At 36.2% G+C, this 24,422-nt stretch overlaps 1 protein-coding gene across 2 annotated transcripts; it reads right to left on the bottom strand.

Moving 5' to 3' along the window:
• Positions 1 to 3,113: 3,113 nt before the first annotated feature.
• On the bottom strand, positions 3,114 to 24,206 carry FAM76B (family with sequence similarity 76 member B). Of its 2 annotated transcripts, none has more exons than XM_062196905.1 (10): positions 24,046 to 24,206; positions 23,151 to 23,215; positions 22,257 to 22,311; positions 21,062 to 21,217; positions 19,216 to 19,415; positions 14,958 to 15,005; positions 14,694 to 14,774; positions 13,936 to 14,068; positions 10,775 to 10,876; positions 3,114 to 5,675 (listed from the first exon to the last, which is right to left on the bottom strand). In XM_062196905.1, exons 1-10 carry the CDS (start codon positions 24,130 to 24,132, stop codon positions 5,586 to 5,588), a joined length of 1,017 nt encoding a protein of 338 aa, XP_062052889.1. In that variant the 5' UTR covers positions 24,133 to 24,206; the 3' UTR covers positions 3,114 to 5,585. The 2 variants fall into 2 exon arrangements, with proteins under 2 accessions (XP_062052889.1, XP_062052888.1); XM_062196904.1 differs by having other exon boundaries at positions 13,936 to 14,071; positions 24,046 to 24,205.
• Positions 24,207 to 24,422: the final 216 nt, after the last annotated feature.

Raw genomic sequence — 24,422 nt, forward strand, 5'->3', positions numbered from 1 at the left:
ATTAGTTAACAGTTTACAACTTTTTTTTGCAATTCTGCTTTTTCCCTACAGCATAGCCCACTAGGGAGGTACAAATTAATGCAGTTTACCTTAGTTCTTCTCTAATGGTTATGGCACCAACTGGTTACACATTTAAGTAAATTTATTTTTTTTAGAGGTGGTTTTATAGTTTTGTAAAAGAAACTTATTAAGACCCCCAAAGTCAATCAACAAACATGATTTATTCAAAGTCTAGTTTCTAACACTGTCTCCTTTAATCTATTTCCTCTCATTCTTCCTCAGTAGTAACCACATTTAAAAATTGTTAGGGGCCGGCACCGTGGTGCAGGTAGGCTAAGCCTCCCCCTGAGGCATCGGTTCGTGTCCTGGCTGCTCCTCTTCTGATCCAGTTCTCTGCTTATGGCCTGGGAAAGCAGCAGAGGATGGCCCAAGTGCTTGGGCCCCTTACACCCAACGTGGAAAATCTGGAAGAAGCTCCTGGCTCCTGATCAGCCCAGCTCATTGTGGCCATTTGGGGAGTGAACCAGGAAACTGAAGATCATTCTGTCTCTTCTGTCTGTAACTCTGCCTCTCAAATAATCTTTTAAAAAAATTATGGTTAAACCTTCAATTTTTAAAAAATAGGCAGAAAGCCGGCACCACGGCTCACTAGACTAATCCTCCGCCTGCGGCACCAGCACACCGGGTTCTAGTCCCGGTTGGGGTGCCGGTTCTGTTCCAGTTGCTCCTCTTCCAGTCCAGCACTCTGCTGTGGCCCAGGAAGGCAGTGGAGGATGGCCCAAGTGCTTGGGCCCTGCACCCTCATGGGAGACCAGGAGGAAGCACCTGGCTCCTGGCTTGGATCACCGGCCATAGCAGCCATTTGGGGGATGAACCAACAGACGGAAGACCTTTCTCCTGTCTCTCTCACTGTCTTAACTCTGCCTGTCAAAAAAAAAAGGCAGAACATGTATATGTAGTCCTACCCTGGTGAATATCCCATCATTATTAACCAAACTCTTGACTTTGACTGTTAGCTGATTTTTACTATTAGAAATAATTTTGCCAAAGCTTTATGCAAACATCTTAAATTTTTTTGTAAGTGTTATATTTAGGGCAGATTCCTCGAATTGGATTGCCAGGGTCAAAGCATAAATGCATACATAATTCTGCCAGCTATTAACAAAACTTATCTTTAGTGGGACAATTTTGCAATGACCATCAGGAATACCTGAGATTACATTTTCCCACCTTGTCAACAAGGTGTGTGGTATTTTGCTAGTTTGTAAACAAGAAATGGTTAACTCCAATACTTTTTTCATTTTCCTTATTATGAAGTTGTCACTTCATAAGGTTAAGAATTATGTGCATTCTTCCTATGAACTATCTTCATGCACCTAGATGGGCCAATTTTCTACAGGGTTGTTGGCCCTTTTCTTCTCTATTTTGGAAACCAGTCTTACTTTTTTAGTCAAAATTCAGTCTCCAATCCTCTCTAATCACATTAACTTCTTGAATATTCTTCTTGAGAAAGGGTGACTAGTCCTAAATATTCCAAGTGCAGTTACACCAGCATTTTGTATGAGGAAAACATTGGGCAGCTCCCTGTCAATTAAAGAACAAATTCTGCACCTTGTTTCTCAAGTTATGGTTGAGAATTGAGATTTTTCCCTACCCTTAAGTCTGTCATTTCCAAATAACGATTCTAATTATCCTCAACCTCTTAAGTATGCCTGATGTGACTATATGCATACCTTCTCAAAACTGATTACCGTCGGTGAAGCAAACTGACTGCAAGACTGTTAAATATAAACCATTTTGCTTCTCTGCTGTTCCATTGGCTACAAGAGTTTGAGAAAATGCTTCCTACAGTGCCAAACTGTAGTCACTTGGTCTACATCACTTCCTTTTCAAAAATCTAGAGGTGCCTGCCCAAACTGCCATTAAAATGGAACTCCAAATTACCTTTTAAGCTCACACCTCTTTTTCCAAAATGTCAGCCAGCCATTATTCCTCAAGCTATTCTTTTTCCCTCTTGCTTTTTCTCATAGCACTGATTCACAACGTATGCTAGAAGCACGAGCATTATCTAAGAACTTAGAAATGAAATTATTGGGCTCTATTCCAAATGTATTGAATCAAAAATGGGGTGAGGTCCAACAACACAAGCCAAACAATCCTGCTAGAAAATTCTGATACATGGTAAAATTTGACAAACTAACGACTTACGACTGTTCCCACAATTCTTAACATTGTCCTTGCTTAAAGTTATTAGCTCTTTATTACACTTTATAATATGAAAGTGTTAAGATTTCTTACAATGTACATTGTCTTCCCAACTAGTCTATAAAGTCCTTAAAGAACCATGATACTATATACGTTCTCCAAACTTAACTTTTATAAAGCTTGTGCCCAACTTTTGCTTTGAAATAATAGCTGAAGTAAACAGACTTACATCTTTGCACTAAAATGGTCTGAATGAACAGAGTTTCTACTGTTTGGCCTGAGTTACTTCTCTCCATCCATGTTTTAGGATTTCATACTGGGGAAAGAGAAGAAAATGTAGATGAAGTTTGTGGTGGACTCAATAAATATTTTCCCCAAGATGTCCATGCCCTATCCTTGTAACCCATGAAAATGTTACCTTATATGACAAAAGGGACTTCGCCAATTTGACTACTTTAAGGATTTGGAGAAATTATCTTACTCATCCAAGTGGCCCTCACGATGGCTTCATAAGAGTCTTATGAATAGGAGATATGACCACCAAGGAGAAGCCAGATGAAAACAGAAGCAGATAGAGATGTGAAGATGCTATTTTCCTCTCCTAGCTTTGAAGACAGTGGAAGCATCAGTGAGTTCATAGGTACAAGCAGTAACCCTCTAGAGCTGGAGAAGGTAAGGAAACAGATTCTACCATACAGCCTCCAAAAGGAACCAGCCCTGTCAACACCCTGACCCAGTGGAACAGTTTATTTCTGACCTCCAGAACTGAAAAAGAATTAACTTTTGTTGTTTTTAAGCCACTAAGCTCGTGGCAATGTGTTATGGCAATAGGAATCTTCTAATACAAAGCTTTTGACAAAAATTTTATTGTGAAATATTGTATTTAGAAAAAAGTACAAAATGCCAACAGTCAGATGTGTACAAGTACAGTATTTCATAGTCTATACATGTGAACAGTTTAACAGGTTCACTGTAGAATGCATATTTAGACCAATACAATCTAAAAAGGACTGCAATATTCACAGGCTATTAATAGATAAATAACTTGAGCCTAAATGACCCTCACCGTTAAATGCTAATTAATTGTGGAAAACAGGCTAAAAGCACGATACAGCACACCATAGTTATCTTCTTACAGGTCCACATTTAAAGATTATCAGCTCATATGTCAATACACTACAGATCCAGGACTGGGACTCAATTACTAGTTTATACAATTGGAAAAAAAAATTTAAGTTATCAAATAAGGTCATAGATTAAGGAAAGGGTACTTAATTAGGACTAAATACTGTGAAGCCCCTAAAGGTTTTAGCTTTGGAATTTACAAAATTCAATTCTATAGATTGTTTTTCAATTTTAATGACAGCTTAAAGTGTGTGTCATGGGGGTGGGGATGGGGAAGCACACCTTTCTCTTCTAGCATCCCCAACAATGTATAACAACTATTATACAGTTTATTTTAAAACCATAATAACTAATCTTTGAATTGACAAATGGTTATGAAACCAGAATATAAAACATAACAAATTTTAAAGAAAGGTAATGATTATCTTATGAATTTAGCAAATCCTGCATTAAAATCCATGTTAAGGCATTATCTACCATGGTTGAAAGTAATCAATTTAAGAAGATTGTTACATGAAGATTTTATAAAAACAAAGTGTCTTGATTTTTCAAAATCTGACCAATTCAATCTCTTACTATCACTTAAAAATTGCTCTAGATATGTTTCCAATTTGGACAAAGAATTATTTGGTAGCACTTTATAACGAACAACTATAGGAACATCTATGGAAACACCGGTCATATAAAAAAAAAAAAAAAAAACTGTTACAATCATCACGAGTTTGTAAGAAAACCAATCTTTAATAAGATTCATAATCAATGCTTATCTTAAAAATAAAAGTGATCAACTTAATAACAGCTTAGTTGAAACAAATTATCTTTGCCCATAAGTTCCAAAGAGAAGGAACTCTTTCACTCTTTACACTATTTTTAACAATGTCTGAACTAAAACTAAGCAGAACATTTCCATTATAGGTAGAAAACCACTGGATCAGATCAGAGTCAGTCAGTAACTTCATATAATCTATCCCACCCTATCTTTACTTTTAGAGAAAATTTTAAAGACTTTGAGACAATTTACTTATAAATAGTGCCAGAATTTTACTATACATTTTAATTTATCCAAAGATAATCAGAAATTATAGTTTTTCCCACATTTGCATTAAATTTACAAATTAAGTATGGTGTACATAAATATTAACTTAGACAATCACACACATAGAAAAAGCAGATATATGGACCATTGTAGGAACACATCAATTTTATAAAAAAATAAAGTAAAAACATGTAGCTCATAAAAATATGAACATGAAGCAGTAACATAAAAAATAAAATTACTCTATCAGAACAGAGTATTCTCTATGGAGGAAGTATTGACATCATTAAATGAATTTAATGGCCAAGAACTTCCTTTCTCACACAGAAACAAACCACAAAATCACCTAAAACCTATACGCATTATCAGTTAGTTCTTAATGCAACCTCAAACACATTACTAGCAACTTTGATTCATTTTTGAAATAGGCTTCTGTATATATGCATTTATATACAAACATTTATTAAACATGATTTTAAAACAAACTATGTACAAAAGATCAGCATTCCTATAAATAAAAACATTAGGTGGCAAAAAGGCACTTGTAAGTAAAAATCTACAGTAGTTTTTACAAAACAAAAACACATTTGTACCTGGATACTGTACATTGAACATTAATTCCTATATCAATAATGAAAATGCTAGATTACTAATGTTAATAACTTTTAAAAACATATTTACATATACTCTGAAGTTATTTAATAAAAGCACCATGATTTTCTCCTAAATTTTCATACTGATGCAAAGTAAAAACACAATTATTGAAAACCAGTGTTTACCATTTCCATTGTTTAAAAGTTTATTTCTATATTGAAAACTGTTTTTCTGAAGTCAGCATAGTGTTAAACAGAAAGAAAAAAATAAAAAAACAAACGAACCCTGCTGCTTTAACATCTTAAAATCATACTCTATTATTGCATGTTGTTTTTATAAAGAGCACTACTCATGCACCCCCTTATAACTATTTAATACTATTGCTGGCAAAAAAATTTCCTGGATATCAAATAATTAAAAAGTTACTTCAAACCAGTTGAAGTTTTATTTGTATGTTTTACAACTTAAAAAATGCTGTAGTTCCCTTACAAAAGTGAATAGGAAACACACCAATTCATTTGGTGTGCAAAAATATTTTTCTACTACACACAATTTAAGGGCTTCACAGAATTTTTTTTTTCAAATTTACACTGTAAGCAGAAACAACACTAAACAAACTACTTTCTCAAGGAGATGTTAGTATGCTTCCACTTTTGTCAAACTTTTTACCCTTTGACAGTGCTGCAACCTGTTTGAGTAGTTCTCTGTTTTTGGCCTGTGAGAGACAAAAACATTCAAGATTTTAAAAGTTTGAAATATTGAGTCATGCTGAATTACCACTTAATTAGCATCCTTTTTTGTCTATAAAACCAAAGATTTCACTGAACCACTAACATCTTTAATGAGAGAATCAGTATAATAGGTTCATCTAAACTGGATATACAGAAAGAAAATTCTAGATTATTAGCCACCTTTTTAATTAGCATTAAAAATTGTTAATCAAACGTACAATAGTTACAAAAGAAGTCAATAAAGTGAATCCACTTAAATGGTGATATGGGAGGAATATTTCCCAGCATGTGCTCTTTTAAAAGGTCACCTCTGCAAAAAATTCATTTCATTACCTTGCCAACAGCACTCTTAATTTTTTTTAAGCACCCATTAGAACCACCTGTTCTGAGCTTATTTTTGTTCTTTCAAATGATTATAAAGTCTTTTGGCACTGGCTTTGGTGTGATCTGAGCAGTTTCATATAATTACTTTTTAATTTTATGAAAACTTGTTTTTTTTTTTTGCAGAGATTCAAAATTTTACTTTGACAATATCTGAACTGAATCTGTACTTCATTATCAAATATCCCACCCATTACTAATCTTGTCCTTTAGTCATATGTTATGTGCCATGAGGGCCTAAGTTTACTGAGGAAACTTTTTTTTAAGATTTATTTTTTATTTATCTGAAAGGCAGAGTAATGGAGAGAGGAGGATGGAGCAGAAGGGAGAAGGGGGGAGAAGTAGAGAGAAGGGGAGAGAAAGTGGAGAGAAAGGGAGAGAAAGGGGAGAGAAGGGGAGGAAGGGGGAGAGAGAAAGAAAATGAATGAATGAATATGAATCTGCCACCTGCCAATTAGCTTCACCATGGCCATAACAGTTGAGGTTGGGTCAGGCCAAAGCCAGGAGCTTCTTCCAGGTCTCCCACGTTGAGTGCAGAGGGCCCAAGGATTTGGGCTATTTTCCATTGCCCTGTCAGTTGCATGGGCAAGGAGCTGGTTCGGAAGTGGAGCAGCTGGGTCTGGAGCCAGCACCCATGTGGGATGCTGGCATCATAGGTAGAGAGGCCTAATCTGCTACGAGGCAATGCCAGCCCTATTTTCAAATTTGACTACCTTTGCCACCCACGCCATATAGTTTATTAACCATAGAAATTCAGATAATAAGGATTCTCTGTATATACAAGTGTATCATTGATCAATCACTGTTAATGTCTGAGTCAAAATGGGGAGTGATGAAAATTGTTTGGAACTCAGTATTGTCTTAAAATTAATAAAAATCCAAAGCTATTATAGGGCTTAGGTTTGAAAACCATTTTCATTCACATATTACGATTTTCTATTATCTATACAGACTTTTTTTAAACTCAGTGCTTTATTTTATACTCTAATTTTAGTTTTGGTATGGCCTGATAGTATCTTGCCTTCTCTGTATGCTACCCTAAAGTGGTTTATGAAATATTAACATTTTCAAGGCTTTGTATTTCCACTTCTCCACCCTCCTCTGATGAAATTCTTCTCAATTAACACACATGAACTCCAAAATGAAAATTTTTTCAGTGCTCTCTTACATGGCTAAATCAAATAAACTTTTTTTTGTCCAGCTGCATGGTAATATGGTTTCTCTCTTTAACGGTTATTAAATATCTAAGGTGGTAACACAAAGTTTCAAATACAAATTCAGTATCAATTTCAAATGTGTATAAATCATAAGGAGAAAGAGATTTAAAATTTTCCCTTTAAAGTCAAACATTCTAAAAAATCTGTGAGCAGAAATCAAATGAAAATGCCTGGCAGTAAAAGGAATTCAAGTAGGACACTCACAATCAATTGCTTTATCACCAAGTTGCCACTCCTAATCAATGTTGTCTCTAAAACTTTTTGTTAGCTAAATACCATTTAATTTATAATGTGACAGATCCATTGGATATAAACAGGAAATTTAAGAAAGTTTTAGAACAGAGGCACTAAAAAAAACTTTGTCTGCAAATTTGACTCAAAGAAAGTTCCATCAGATCTGTATGTATATTTATAAGAAAATGTTTATCCTGATTTACCTAGTGATTAAAAGTCTCCAAAATTTACTTAGTTAACAGTGTCCATATTTTAAGTATGAAACACAAGAACTCAAACATTTCACCTTTAAAAAAAGTTCCTAATACTTTAGCAGCTAATTTTCAATCTGTATTTCGTATTTATTCAACTGATTACATTATTAATGAATTTATGAAAAATTATACAAGTCTTTAAGATAAACAATGCATTAGTTGCTAATGGGACACAAGCACAAGTTTGTTTTATTCTAACTGAAGCACCTTAAAATGAATTTTTATATAATGTGATATTTAAATACATTAATTTTTAATCCTAAATTACTTCTTTATTACCTATCCTATAAAAGTCAATGAATTTATTTAAATACTTAAGTTAAAAATGTTTAGAAATACTGGCCAAAAGGGAAGAATATCTGGATTAGGAATTCACAGATCCTGTTTCAAATCCTCGATCTGCCACTTACCTGCTTATAACTCATAGCATACCTTCTTATTTGTAAAACAGAAACTCCACCACCCACCTCAAAATGAGTTAAAAGAACTAATCAAATACAGAAAACACTTCACCTAACAGTTACTGAAACACAGTAAGCACGCAAATAGTTCCTTTCCCCCTTTTACTTACCTATGAAATGAATGGCAGATTTTTTTTTTTAATTTGGTATTAGTGTCTGGGGTATTTAGGAGTATTACACATAATTTTTTCTTGTGATGTTCAGTGTTTATTCCCAGGTCTGATAGTTAAAAAGTATTTCATAGCTTTTAGAGCAAGATAAATTTTATGATAAATTATTCAATTCCTTATTAAAGAAAAAGAATTAACTGTTTGTTCATCTCAGTAGAGATCACTACTAGCATGCTAGTGCTAAAGGGAGACTGACAGACTGTGTCTAGCAGCAACACAAAAGTGGTACGTCAACAAAGATGAAACAGAGAACCTGGATAACCTGGGCAGGTGGAAGCCAGCACAGGTGAAGGTATGGCAAAACCTGAATCAAATGATGTAAGTTTCTATGTAACTACTTAATAATTGTGTCACCAGCTTTATCTATAAAATGAGCCTAATATATAAGCCAGGGTTAAGTTAAGTAGCAAGTAAGAAAGCACAAAGTTATGTTGAAAATATCCAATTTCAATAAACAAGGTGCTCTTTTGAACAGTGGAAATTCTATGTTAAATCAAGCTCTGGTTACATCATTAAGTCACAGACTATTAGGGGAAAATTTTGTTCCAAGTACTCACTCAGCATTAAAAACTGAGTAAAGGGACGAGTGTTTAGCCTAGAGGTTAAGGTGTTGGCATCTGGGGCCAGGGTTGTGGTGTAGTGGGTAAAGTTTCTGCCAGCAACACCGGCATTTCATATATGTACCATTTCCTGTTCCAGCTGTTCTACTTCTGATCTAGCTCCCTGCTAATGGCATGGGAAGAACAACCAAAGATGGCCCAAGTGCTGGGCCTCTGTCACCCTGTCACCTGTATGGGAGACCTGGATGAAGCTCCTGGCTTTGGCCTGGCCCAACTCTGACCATTGTAGCCATTTGGGGAGTGAATCAGCAGATGAAGATCTGTCCCCCCACCCCCCCAATCTCTGAGTTTCAAATAAATAAATAAATATTTATAAAGAAGGAAAAAAAGATGCTGGCATCCAATATTGCTGTACCTGGATTCAATACTCAAGTCAACCTCCTCCCTCTAGCTTCCTGCTGATATAGACTCTGAGAGGCAGCAGTAAAGGTTCAATTAACTGGGTTTCTGCTACCTGACATGGGAGAGGACTGGATTGAGCTCCTGGCTTCCACAGTGCCATCAATCACTGTGGGCATTTGTGGGGTGAACCAGCAAATGGAACCTCTCTCTCTACCGCTCAAATAATTTTTTATAAATAGTACTAGCATACAAGCCTGATATATGATATGCATAATCTCCTAGCTCAGAAGGCAATGAATATTTCCATAAATCACTGATCACTCAATAAATTATTTGAATGCCTGCTGTGTCCCAGGTTCTATCTATGTGAGGTTCCTCTTAAAATTCTTTGTAATAGTAAAATTCTAAGTTAACATCAGGCAATTTGTATGAGTATCTCAAATTCAAGCAGGTTCCTAAATCCTCCTCAATCTAAGCTAATTGCAAAGAAGCATGACAAACACAAATGCAGTAAGAACAAAATAACCCTTGAGGTTATGATGTTAAAAAATAAAACAAGACAGTATTAATTCCTTGCTTCTCTCTGATGCTGTACTCTCGTATCAGTCCAAAGTCTGTGTGCCACATCTTCGCACTTTTAGAATTTAAAACTTGTTAACTTTAAAAACTGTTACTCAAGAATTCTACAAATATCACAAATCAGAGCACACAGCATTAACTTAAATCTGTGAAACTTAGGTGAGAATAAACTTTAATAATCTGTATCCATGTTAATGTCTCTGCAGACATAAGGTGTTTCTGTGGTGACACTCAACTTTCCCATTCAATTATTATATATATGTAAATGCTGCTTAATATATTTTGCATACTCCTGAGATTGAGGTAGATGACGAGCTATTACTGAACAGCAGAGCCCTATTCAGCACTTTACAAACCCACAGTTCACAGGTTAGATCACATAATTATATGCATAATAAAATGTCCCCTGCTCAGGATCCCTAACAATTGGTTTTATTTGCTTACCTACTTTCCCATTATCTGGTCAGAAACAGAAGACTAATTACTATGAAAGATGTTGCTTTCACCTTAGTTACATGAATCCGATTTTTATATTTTTGTTTTTAGTTCAACAATCAATTGAACACACTTCAATGATATCCTCCTCTGAAAAGTTCATTTAAAATTTAGGAAACACTTTTCAGGATTAATGTACTGAATCACCTTTCAAGTGTTTTTAAACAAAAACTTTTAATGGGACAGGATTATAAAATATTACAAAGTCAAAATCAAAACTGAAAATAAACCAAATATGGACAATATGTGGATACCAACAGCAATCCAAGTCATTGAATGCTATCACCTTAGTCCTGCTTGCCTAATATTTACATAAATAGCATCATTTACCTGAAGTTGCTCCACAGTTTCTTTGTGAGCTTTTTCCATGCTGTTCATCTTTGTTCTCAAGTTTGATTCTTGGTATTGAAAATCAGCCTTTAGTTCAGTTAACTGAGAGATTAAAAAGAGAACACATAGATTTACATACATGTATATATACTCACATGCATGTACAAATGCACACATATACACATTTATTCTTCACAATAAACCTACTCATCTTAATAAAAGAATATATTAATAGTAGTTTCCTAAGTTTTATAACTTACTTAGAATTTGTCTTGTGAAGTGATTTCTATGGCATAATAATATTGCTACTATAGTATAATCTTAATATTAAGGTACATAGAATCATCAGTAAAACTTTGCAGAAGTTGTTTTTGTTCTTAAAAGTGACTTCACTGGAAACAAAGTTTGGCAACTGGTATGCCAATAGAAAACGGGTAATACTTTAGAAAAGGCCTCAATTAAAATGCACTCCACATTAACATAAACAAAGTGTTTTCACGCTGAAATAATCTTCCAAAGACAACAGGAAAAGTTTTACACTGGGGAAGCACACAGAGAAATGATCTACAGACCAAGAGCTGCACTGCTTTCATTTTTAAATTTATTTCTAGGATTATGTACCCAATACTACCTAACATGTAAAAACACAGAAATACACAAATATGTAAAATACAGAAATACAACTGATACAGAATGAAAGGGGAGGAGGGATAGTATAAAATTTGGACTAAATCAAATATAAAAAAAGTGCTTTGAGGAAGATAATTAGTACATGATTTTTCCCCATAATTATAAATGACAAACACAAAAGTATATTTCATGACTTCAAACTAAAAATAAGTTACTGTAGAATTTCATTATCAAAACCATTCAGAAGCAGGTGGGGTTATTTTTTAACTTTTTTATTATGTAAGCTTTATAGGTCTATTTTTTTTTTATAATTGCTCAGCAGCTGGGAAACAAATACACAATAGTAAATAGAAAGAAAGTAGTGGTGTCTTATAGTCTTATCCTAAAGAAAAAACAAAAGCCCCTACTTCGCCAAATTCAGAGTGTAATTAAACCCTCTCTCATTTTCTCTACTATGGAAAAATCCCTGTTCTGAAATTCCAGTTCAGAACAGATCAACTAAAAAAATTATTCTATTCACTACACTATGAGCTCCCTTCAGATTATAAACTTCTGAAAGATAAAGAGTATCTCTTATCTATTCATCCTTTTATTCTCATGAGCAAGTACAGCATATAGTTCTAAATATCACTGAATTAACTTTGAAATGAATTCAGGAAAATAATTTGGTTGTCTTAGATTTAAGTTGCAAATGTGTAGCTATTTTAGGTTTACAAACACCATTTTTCTTACAGTCTGGCTAATTTGAATCCCTATTAGTGTTTGTATAACACTAACAAAAGCAGAGAACTTTAACTGCACTAATACAGTATAGTCATACTAGGGCTAGAAAACAATCTAAAAAACAAATCAGTATTCCAGTGTATTACTATATGGTTTTGGAATCATTGCTATTTTGCAATAAACTTGGCTTTTCATTCAACTTTTTTCAAAGCCAGTACAGGTACATTTCATGTAGTATAACAGAACTGTATGTAAAATTTTGTGCACAGAACATATTTCCATAAAGGTTCACTAATTTACAAAAAGCTATCACAAAGAATAAAAATTCAAGCATACTCATAATAATCTCATTTTTATCTTATATGTCAATCCTAATTTTCACAAACTCAATTTGCTTAGAGTAAAGCAGAAGTATACTAATGTTAAATCCACTAACCATCAAGGTGTAGGAAAATCTAACACTTAAAGTGTTGAATGCTAGAAGTAAAAGTCAGCTCAGACTCAGCACTACAACGAATACTCAAATACATATTTGTAATCATGCCTAGTCCATAATTTTAAAAGAATGCTTTAAGTATTCTCCCACATAAGTAGTAGCTTCTATCCTAAAATGTAACCAAACATTAGTAAAAGTAACTATGAACACACATATGCTAAGAGTTGTAGTAAATACTTTGCATTTTCATTTAATTACCACATCTGATGAAACAGTACTAATGTTCCCATTTTTAAAATGAGAAAACTTGAGGCCCAGAGAAGTAAAAGCATTATGTTCAACATCACACAGAAAGTGTTAGAACTGGAATAATTTGGTACGGCTAAAATGACTTCCAAACTCCTGTTTCATATTCCATGTCTGCCTGCTCTTATGCTATGATTTCACAGAATATAATTACCTTAAACACCTGAAGCACCTCTATTCTGTTAACATTCCTCTTTTCATCAAATGGACAACATATTTGATTTTCTTACTGATTTAAAGAAACAAAGTTCCAACAGGAACACTTACTTCCTACAAAATGATCTTAGGTACCACCACCCAGGAAATCCCTACATTATAACTTTTCACCAGTTATTTGACCTGGACCAATATAAATACATGATTAGCAAACCAGAGACTATGTTCCTTTATGTTTTTCTATTACTAGAGTTTACACAAAATTCCAGTTACATTTCCTTTTTTAAATATTAAGATACTAGACCTCTTTTAAAATTGCATGCAAGGGGCTGGCACTGTGGCACAGCAGGTTAAAGTTCTGGCCTGCAGTGCCAGCACCCCATATGGATGTCAGTTCAAGTCCTGGCTGCTCCACTTCCAATCTAGCTCCCTGCTAATGTGCCTGGGAAAGCAGCAGAGGATGATCCAAGTCCTTGGACTGCTGCACCTGCGTAGGAGACCCGGAAGAAGATCCTGGCTCCTGGCTTTGGATCAGCGCAGCTCTGGCCGTTACAGCCATTTGGGGAGTGAACCAGCGGATGGAAACTCTCTATCTCTCTCTTTCTCTCTACCTAACTCCGTCTTTCAAATAAATAAATCTTTTAAAAAAATTGTATGCATACTGAAAAAATCAATATTATTACTAATCATAAAGAGTTCTCATTTAATTCTTATGACTAAAATTCTGAAAGATCATTTTTATCTATCTTCATTAGATGACTCAGATACCAAGCTGGGCTTCTGAAATTTGTCTTATAACAATCACGAACAACAAATATTACTAAACTGTTACAAGTCTAATAAAATTTCCAGTTATCAAGCAACAATTAAGATACCTATCTTACCAGGTTTCAGTGAACCATGTTCTTACCTTTTTGTCTTTTTCTAAAATGGTCTGGTCTCTTTGCTGTAAGAGACGCTTAAGTGACATCACTTCTTCTTTCAGTTGACTTATGAGGACAAAATTGTCTGTTCCCCCACTATCTGCTGACTGATTTATAGAGCTACTAAAAAGAAAAAAGTAAAGCACAGTTAATGAAGTAGAAGAAAAATTAGCAGGTGTTCAAATTGCATAAATTAGACAATTCCACAAACATCCTTAAGGCTAATGCAAAAAAATATGTACCTGACAGAAATGGATGCAACTGGCAAATTACCTTACTAATGGCACACATTACATACACCTGCAGAAATATAATTCAGTATTAGCTTTTAGGGGGTCAATACTTCTAGTGTAAAGCAATAGGCAGCCAATTTGTACAGTAACATCAGCAAACTTTGGCTAATGAACTAAAACAAAGTCACGTTCATAATATTTTAAGTCTAAAAACATTTTCTAAGCAGGTCAATTTTAAATTATCACAATTAGACTTGTGTTTCTTTGAAGAATTATTAAGAGAATACTCTCTAGAGTTTTCTTTTTCTCTAAACCCAAATTTATTCCCCAAATAGAACATAGTTCAGTGCCACTTTTTTATTGCCAAAATTAATTTTTTAAATGATAATGCTTATTCTCAGAAACTCAAAGAATCCAAAATAGAAGATATATGTTTCTATTCTTAATTGGCAATCAACTGTAACTGTTCAATTCAGTTGAATTTTTATAACACTAAAAGATTTCATTTTTACCTATCTCCATTAGATGGCTTAGATTCCAATTTGGGCTTCTTCTTTGGAGTTTCATTCTGAATTGCTGCAGAGGATTTATGGCTGAAATAAAAAATTAAAAAGAATAATTAGAGTAAAAATGGCAGATGTACTAAAGTTATTCTTCCTCCTCAACAATTACTAAACATCAATGACTTTTTTAAAGTCATAAAACAAAGTTTTAAACGATATCACAGTTAAAAGAATACATCTCAAATAATTCAGAAAACTTATTAGTGCATTTACCTCTGTTTCCACAGTCCCTGCTCTTGCTCTGGACTTAAACTGCTGATTCTGAAAAATACATAAATGACATCTGATAACATTTATTTAATACACCCACATTTAACAGCATTCTTTCTCACTGGAATCAGATTAAAAGCTATGTACTCTATGACAATGTTTTTGTCAAGGACAAGGCACATACATGATGGTGGTCCCTTAAGAATACATCATCTAACAATGTAATGGTCATCTTAGTTTGTCTAAGTTCACTCAATGATGCTTACACAATGACAAATGGCGTAACGATGAATTTCTCAGAACATACCTAGTCATTAGGTTCATCATTAACCTCACTGGACTATACTCGCATGTTTAAAATCTTTTGTTCAAAGAAAAGTTTTAAGCTTCCTAAGCAAACATATGTTGACTAAATTATTCTGATGCGATAAATTTTAATTAGACAACTACCAGCCATCCTAAGTTCTTCAGGAAAGGTACAACCACAAAAAACGAATATTATTTTTAATCAGGATCTCCAAAATTCAATTTAATAATCATACCAAGGACTGTGATACATGACTGAGAACTACAACAGTGTTCTATAATGATAAAGTCTGGGATCACTGTCCTTCTATCCTCAGTAATCCCAAGTGGAAATTCTTCGAGTAATTCAAGTTGCTTAAAATAGTGTCAAGTTGAATGAGGAGCTATCTTAATTTAATTTCTTTGATTCTCTACCAGTTTTTCTAACAATTTTCTCCCAAGTCTAGATGTTTTAGTCAGAACTCTGGAGAACAGACATCATGTAAATATTGATAAATTCATAGTAATAAATAATTTTATTTTTACTTATATATAATACATCTTTTCTTTCCCATCTTGCCATAATACTAATTGCCACCTGAGAATTCACTATAAATCCTACTTCTTATCTCCTGGACCTGCACATCAGTTACCCTTCACTAACCTCCAGTTTATTCATTCCATGTACAGGAGAGAATGCCCTATGAACCAGAAATCACATATTTGTATCACTTAAGAGCTGTTAGAAGATCTAGGTTATGTGGCTTTGTTGTGCCAGTTACTTTAAAACCCTCATCCTTGGAGCCAAAGCTGTGGCTTAGTGGGTAAAGCTGCTGCATGTGGTGCTGCCATCCTATACAGTGCCGGTTTGAGTCCCAGCTGCTCCACTTCCAATCCAACCTCTGCTATGGCCTAGGAAAGCAATGAAGGATGGCCCGGGTCCCGTGAGCCACTGTACCTACACGGGAGACCTGGAAGAAGCTCCAAGCTCCTTAGAATCAGCCCAGCTGTGGCTTTTGAGGCTATTTGGGGAGTGAACCAGTGAATGGAAGACCTCTCTTTCTCTGCCTCTCTAACTCTGCCTTTCAAATAAATAAATAAAGCAAAGCAAAGCAAACAAAACAAAAACACCCTTAGCTTCACTTTCTTCATCTGTAAAATTGATATAAAAATAGCTTGCGGGGCCGGCGCCGTGGCTCAACAGGCTAATCCTCCGCCTTGCGGCGCCGGCACACCGGGTTCTAGTCCCGGTCGGGGCACCGATCCTGTCCTGGTTGCCCCTCTTCCAGGCCAGCTCTCTGCTGTGGCCAGGGAGTGCAGTGGAGGATGGCCCAAGTGTTTGGGCTCTGCACCCCATGGGAGACCAGGAGAAGCACCTGGCTCCTGCCATCGAATCAGTGCGGTGCGCCAGCCGCAGCGCGCTACCGCGGCGGCCATTAGAGGGTGAACCAACGGCAAAGGAAGACCTTTCTCTCTGTCTCTCTCTCTCTCTCACTGTCCACTCTGCCTGTCAAAAAAAAAAAAAAAAATAGCTTGCGGGAATATGAGCATTAAATGAGTTATATATGTAAAAGCACTTAGTAGTGGTAACATACAAGATAATTTTATGAAGGTTTATGAGTATGTATAGAATTTACTATTGTTGGGGTATAGTGGATCCCTACTATGCTGGCATCCCATAAGGGTGCTGCTCCCCTTGTGATCCAGTTCCCTGCTGATGACCTCAGAAAAGCAATGGAAGATGGCACAAGTGCTTAGGCCCCTGCCACCCAAGTGGAAGATCCAGATGAAACTCCTGGCTCTTGGTTTTGGCTTGGCCCAGTGCTGGCCAACTGGGAAGTGAACCAACACATGGAAGATCTCTCTCTGTATCTCTCCCTCTCTCTCTCTGTAACTTTCTTTTTTTCTTTTTTCTTTTTTTTTTTTTTTTTGACAGGCAGAGTGGATAGTGAGGGAGAGAGACAGAGAGAAAGGTCTTCTTCCTTTTTGCCATTGGTTTACCCTCCAATGGCCGCTGCAGCCGGCGCACCGCGCTGATCAGGAGCCAGGCGCTTCTCCCAGTCTCCCATGCGGGTGCAGGGCCGGCCTCTCTCTGTAACTCTTTCAAAATAAATACACCTGTAAAAAAATTTACTAATGTTTAAGTTTTAGAGGGTTTTTTAATTGAAAGTATAAAAAACAGACCATGTTCTTAATAATCAGCTATAAATAGCAAGTTGGGGAAAGAGTAGCTGTGATTCCATCAGCTGGAATTATTCTTTACTAACCTGTGAAAGAGTGCCATCTCTACTAAGGGACTCAATTGCCCTTTTCTCCTACAAATTTTATAATCATTAGCAAGCTACTTAATCAATTACATAGATTAATAGCACTATCCAGATCTCAAAATGAGAAAACACTGGAATACTCAGCTTTCTGAGCTTTGCCTTCCTGGATCTAGACCATAGTGCCACACTCTGCCACCTCTATCCCTGTTAATTACCATCTATCACAATATGTATGTTTCTCATATTTGTTCTAATACACTGAACTTTTAAATAGGACCGTACAAACTGGTTGTCTGTCCATCAGATGGTCTGTAGTCACCGAATACAACAGTCTTGTATTTCTTGAGTGACTGAAAGGAAAATAATCTTGAAATCAACACTGTCCTCTTTTACTTTACTTTTGAAACCTCTCATACTCCCAAAAGAAGGGGTTACCATCACATCATTTGATCTTTACAAACATACCCAATTGTGTGCTTTCACAGCATGCTATGACAAACTAATCCAAAAATGTCACAGAAAAAAGACATTTCCAGAGTGTCTAAGAAGTTCTCATACATGCCATTATATTTTGTAGATATTCGTGATATTTTTCAGATGTAAAAACAAGGAAACACTTATGTTCCCCGGGACACTGATAAAAAGAGTGCAAGTTTGTTTTTTTTCAAATAGCTACATAAGAAGTCACTGTATTCTACCAATGTCACACACAGAAAGCATTAGAACATGGTGTAAATAATTAGTGCCTTAATAAGTTTCATAAACTTGTAGGTGCCTGTGTACAGTTTAGAATTAAATCTTATTAATTAGACAGAACTACAGATTATGTCCTAAAGATATCACCATCATGTAGTGTATTGGTTTTCTGTAAATTAATTACACTTTAAATAGCTATCTGAATCTTTAAAGATCTACAGAGATTTAGGAACACTGAATTATTCTGCAAATGGGTGTTTCATGTCCCTATGTTTTCATCTTCATCTGTATTTGCAAGTGTTTATGTTTTGATGTTCTAGGCGTTTCCATGAAAACTAACACTACATTTTTATAAACTCTTCACACAACTCATACAAAGAGTTAAGATATTATCACTATATAACTTCCCTAGCAAAGTCACTTTAAGAATCAAGTAGTTATATTTGAACAAGATTCCTACCTATGTGTGTTTAAAAAAGGTAAAGTGTAACTAGTAAAAAATGTTATTTCTACCACTTTGGGCAACTTTTAGATTAAAACTCTTTTTATAAAGACCACAGATGGTCATGCTCTAAGTTCTCCAAAAAAGACCAACTATGTATTTCCCAGTATCTGGTTAAAAACTGGTTCTACTAAATATATATAACTGAGGTGAACATAATTTTCACAAGTAAAATCTAACAATTATTTAAATATAAAAAACATTACACTTTCTGAATTTAAATCACTAAACACTAAGCCTCATGTACTTGGCATTTCATTTCGTAATCAAAACTTTATCAATTAACTTCCTAAATATCTTTTCTTACTATTATGGAAAGAAATAAAACACATTCCATCTGTGTGATTTTACAGACTGCATAAATGTGAGGACACAGCCTTAGACACTCAAGAAGCTTACCACCAGGGACAATGAAAACTAGATTAATGCAGTCAACATTTGCAAGAAGTAAACACTAAAGGCATCAAAATGTCAGAAAAGATTTTAGAATACATGATTTCGGAGTACTCACTTGTGATGACTACTGCTGTGACGATGGTGATGGTGATGATGGTGGTGGTGGTGTTTTGAATGATGCTGGTCTTTCTCAGTAAGAGATGAAGAAGATGAATTTGAATGTGAGGATCCCAGAGTCTTCCTTTGTTCTTTTGTCTTCTGTAAAACTCTTTTGTATGATAAAGTACACAGCCAGCATAACAACTTTCCATCAACCTTTTAAGAAAATATATCTATTAGATTAAATGTAGGCATAAACTGAAAAGTGAAGTCAGGTAAGATAAACTGCTCAACTTCTAGCTATATTTCATACAAATGCACCCTCATGTGCACAGGCAGGATTCACAGATTTTTGCAAAATGGAAGTAACTCAGACTTTTCTTAACCTCAGGCAAATGCTTGTTTGATGGATTATAAAATTGGTGAGGACATTATACCCATTCATTTTGAGGCACTTTTAATTTGAAGACAGACATGTTACTTTTTTTATTTTTGGAAAATAAGCATAAGTTGACAATAAACTTCCAGGAAATCTAGTCTGAACTCTTAAATGACTGTGAAATTACTAAAACAATAGGTATTTCCTACTACTGTAAGTACTGTGAACTTATAAAGATAGGAGAGCCTAAGTGATATAGTTGATTGTTATTATCCTTGGATTTTGGATTTGCAAGTAAGACTACTTGATAAATAACTTTTACATGTAACCCCCAATTTAATATTTGTAGCACTTTTATGGTCATTTGGGCACACCCACAGGGTCAAAAATTTTCTGTCAATGGACAGCACATGTTCCCAGCTGAAATAGGTGACAAGGAAGAAGGTGTTTTACTTCTTACTGTAAAAGGTATTCTTTTCACAATCTATTTAATTTCATGATGCTAAGATTTCTGCTGTCAATGATTTTGATGTTTACAAACATGAGCTTAAGTGCTGTATTACATTCTAAGTTTCAGAAGGCTGAAATATGCCTTCTGGACAAAGTATGTATGTTGTTCAGGCATTGTTATGGCTGTTGGCCATGAGTTCAAATAAATCAATCATATATAGAGATTCAAATACACATACACACACATATATACATGGTGTGTGTGTGTGTGTATATATATATCCGCTGACCAATACATTCTAACCATAAACAAAAACCTAATACTGTATTTCCCTTGGCAGCAATGATGAGTGGTGTGAGGCGACTACATAACTACCACAAATAATGAGCAACAGCTATCTCTATTTTAAAAGGTAAAAAAACAGGTTATTAAGATAAAAGATTGTGTCTTCTGTTTGTTCACTCAAGAAGTGCTGGAGACATATTTTACAACTAGGGTTCATACATTGGGGTGCGGGGATCAGGAGGAGCCCCTCAGAGACAGTAATCCTCCAAATGAACTGAAATCAGAGAGTTAATACGAACAGCAGAATACTTAAATATACTTATTATGTCATGATAGGCAGAAGAAAACAAGTTTCAAAGTAAAAGCTCCCACCATGAGACACAAGACTTCCATTGAATTTTATGTGCTAATAGGCCACACCAGGGAATTTTCTTCATCTCAGTAACTTCAAATGATTAGGAAAAGAGTAAGAAAGAGGTGAAATGATTTACTTGATAGCATCTAGTAAGTCTCCCAAAAACATTGATAACTAAATGGTGCAGAATAGACACCCCAGAATATTTTTAAAAGTATTGTAACCCTAATGATTAACACAGATCTACATGATACTAACAAGAAAACTCGCTATTGGAACTATGCACTTTTACGGACCCAAAGAAAACATCATGTCTTAGCAATGTGTCAATTAAAATAATTTCTAACTCGTGTGGTATTTTATTTTATATGGCAGAAGATGTCAAAACATACCTTTCTTCTTCCTTCCTCCTTCCGATCAAAAGCACATTGTTGTTTACACTGTTCACAGGTCTGAGGTGGGCCATATTTTTTTTCTGAATTTGTACAACGCTGACACTTGGTACCAATAAACGCTGCAATTATGTTACAATATTGACAGGGTTTGGGCTGAAAAAGCAGATACATATTTCTATCAGACATTTAAAAATATTAAAAATCTGCTGCATAAATCAGACTCAGTTCTCAGATGCGTTTCTGAGAGTAAGAAAACTAGTAAGTAAAAAACTTATTTCTTGTCTAGACTGTTATATTTAATAACATTTATAACCTCTATTATTCAATATTTACTTCTCAAATAATGAACTCACTGTCACTTTGTTGGAATATTTACATAAGACTCACACAGTATATGTTGTGTAATACAAAAGTTATGAAAACAAAGGTACACGTGTATAGAAAAGTTTCATGCATCCATAAATTTTGGGGAAAGAACTTCTGCTAATTTTGTATCCCGACAAGTTTAATTACCACATCATTTATTCAAAAACATTATCTTTTCATCATATCCAGGTACAGATGATATAAAGAACACAACATTACAGGTAGTTTTCAACTTAAAAAAACAGGCACAAGATATTAAACTTCAACCTTAAGAACTACACCCTGATTTTCTTCAATATTCACAGACAACTCAGCACCTTAACTAATACCAGGATAACATACCAATAATGACTAAAATATTCAGAAAATTGACAGAAAATGTGCATTTTTTAATTTTCATTTTCCCCTAAACTTTCTGCAGTGCTCTTGTATAGGACAGTCTTTACCAGGTGAATGTCATGAGCATTGTCAAAAAATACCTGAATTGTGCTGCCAGGGAAGTCTGATTATACAAACTTCATGAACAAGTAAGCTCCCCCTATCCAGGAGTTTGCTATATTTGAATCTCTAAAACAACAGCTTTTAAACAATAACTGTGACTTGCACATGAAATTTAAAATACAGTACATAAAACATTTGCATATTTCCACTGTTTTTATATGTGTGAACGTTCCATCAGTCTACAAAAAGTATTTTCATAAAGTATTCTGACATGTTATAATACACACAGATATAGCAATGCATATTTTTTTAGCAGTCCACCTTTGGGATAAACCTTAACTGATCAGTAACAATAATAGGAAATTAAAATAGAAGACATACTTACTGTCCCAAATTGCTTCACATTTTGAGCACACTTCTTACAAATTGTGTTAGTTTTGCTGAAAAGGAAATTATAAAAGAAAGATCATATTTATGTAAGCTTCTGAGATGATCAGCACAATGATGAACTAAGTAAACTGATGAGTCAAACAGCTATGGTACTTAAAACTGTAACACACCTTCACTTTTTAACAATACATTCACAAGGTTCTTATTTGGGCTATGTTACCCCAATTTATTCCTTTTCCATTAACTTAACACAGATGTTTTTACACATTTTTATTGTGTGCTTTTTAAAGGAAACAAAACAAAATCCTAGAGTTTCCTCTCTAGTTGGACAACCTTCCCACACTTGCCATTATTAATGCACAGCATTATGTATCAGTGCCTGCCTACCTAATCTTCCACTTGGCCTTTGTCTATTATTACAATGACCATCTCTACTTATTTAGAAATTATCTGCACTTCTCCTAGGTTACCTTGTGAGTGTTCCCAACTCGGAATTACTTGTTAAAAAGTATGCTATTCTACTGGTACCAAGTTACCAGATTTCACTATTAAAATAAGGCAGTTGATAACACTATAGACCTTTCCTCAGATCCATTCACATGCTATCTTTCGTAGCTTAACAGTAATCTTTCACCCTTCCATTCTTCTTAGCATGGCTGCACATTTTCCACACTAGTATCTTATCCTTTATTTTTCCACAACGAGTTCAGGTAGCAAAATGACCACCACTGTTTCATTTTCTATATTCTCTCCCACCACATATAAAACACAACTCAAAGTCTCAGAGACTAAACCATTTTTTAAGATGATATAAATACCGGATTACAACCCCCAAGTACTCCTTCCAGATGGTATTCTGTCTTTAACGATCAAAAACTGAGGTACAAACCTCTCTTGTTGGAATTCTGATCTGCAGTAAGTACATTTTACAATAGGATGTGCAATCCGACATTCCTGTAATAAGACAATACGTTAGTCAGTATCTAGATATCTCCAAGTCCCAAACCTTACTTTTCTGGTAGAAAATTATTACCAAATCTGGTCAGATGTCTAGAACAACAATAAAACCTGGCCCCTAACGTAAACAATTGGTGATTTGTCATGTAAGTGGCCAATCACGATATAATTCCTTAGGGAAGGCAGAGGTGTCTTTGTCTTTATTACACGTGGGACTATACTCCGGATAAAGTAAGAAAGCTGTCAGGGCTGATTTCAAGGATTAGTTAAATGTGGAACTACTTATTTTGCACCGTTGCTCACAGACAGCATTCCGGCTTTAATAGGATGGGAGGAGCTCCAAATCATAGAGCATTCTGTTCCCAAACCAGTCGCTTCGCTTTCCTGGACAGGGAAGAAGGATGCCATCAGCTTGGCGGCTCCGGGTTCCTAGCAAGAAAGTGCAAAAACCGTCCCCTGCCTCCTGGTGGAAGGCGAGGACAGACCGGACAGACCAGGCAGACCACCGAGATGAAAACATCTCCACCCCAGGGTCTCTGCGGCAGAGACAGGTGGCTGCCTCACTCAGCCCCACCCGAGACCCCCGGACGCCGGTGGGGACCGGCCCCCTCCCGGCCCGTCTGGAAGGCGGTCTCCCTCTCGTGGGCCTTTTCCCGGCCGGTGCCAACGCCATTGGAACGCGGGGTCCCGGGTCCGGGTGGGGAGGCTAGGACTCCGGGCTCCCAAGCCCCCCGGTGCTCGTGAAGAGCAGGGGGCTGCAGCGCAGCGACCACCCAGCACCCTCGGGTCACGGCACAGGAAACCCCGCCAGCCCGCCGCCCACGGACCTTGCAGAGCTGTTGGCCCTGGGAGAGCTCCTCGAAGGGATAGCGCTGGGTACACTTGGTGCAGGCGTACAGGGCCGAGGCCGCCATCCTGCCCCTCAGTTTCCTCCTCCGCCGTCGCCGCCGCCCGCTCCGAGGCGGGGCCCCACGGGGAACTCGGCCGCCGCGGCCCGCGCTGCGGACTCCTCCTCCGCCCCCTCCCCCTGCCTCGCGCCCACCAGGGCCTCGCCGCCAGAGCCCGCAGCCCCGCGGACGACGCCGCCGTCTCCCTCCGCCTCCACTTCCGCCCCAGCCCACCCAGCGGGGCCGTCCCCGCCTCTCCCGCTTAGGCCCCGACAGCGGCGGAGGGAGACGACGCCGAGAGTTCGGGGCGGTTCAGC

This window comes from Lepus europaeus, chromosome 7 (assembly GCF_033115175.1).
Source record: "Lepus europaeus isolate LE1 chromosome 7, mLepTim1.pri, whole genome shotgun sequence".
Taxonomy (NCBI): Eukaryota; Metazoa; Chordata; class Mammalia; order Lagomorpha; family Leporidae; genus Lepus; species Lepus europaeus.

Bases quoted from the DNA above. Each gene is read 5' to 3' on its own strand.
- FAM76B (XM_062196904.1), bottom strand. From the start codon at position 24,132: ATGGCGGCCTCGGCCCTGTACGCCTGCACCAAGTGTACCCAGCGCTAT. The intron at 21,218-22,256 runs GTAAGTATGTCT...CTGCTTTTTCAG, and splicing joins ATGTGAAGCAATTTGGGACA to CCCAAACCCTGTCAATATTG. The intron at 14,775-14,957 runs GTAAATGCACTA...TTTTTATTTCAG, and splicing joins CAGGGACTGTGGAAACAGAG to CCATAAATCCTCTGCAGCAA.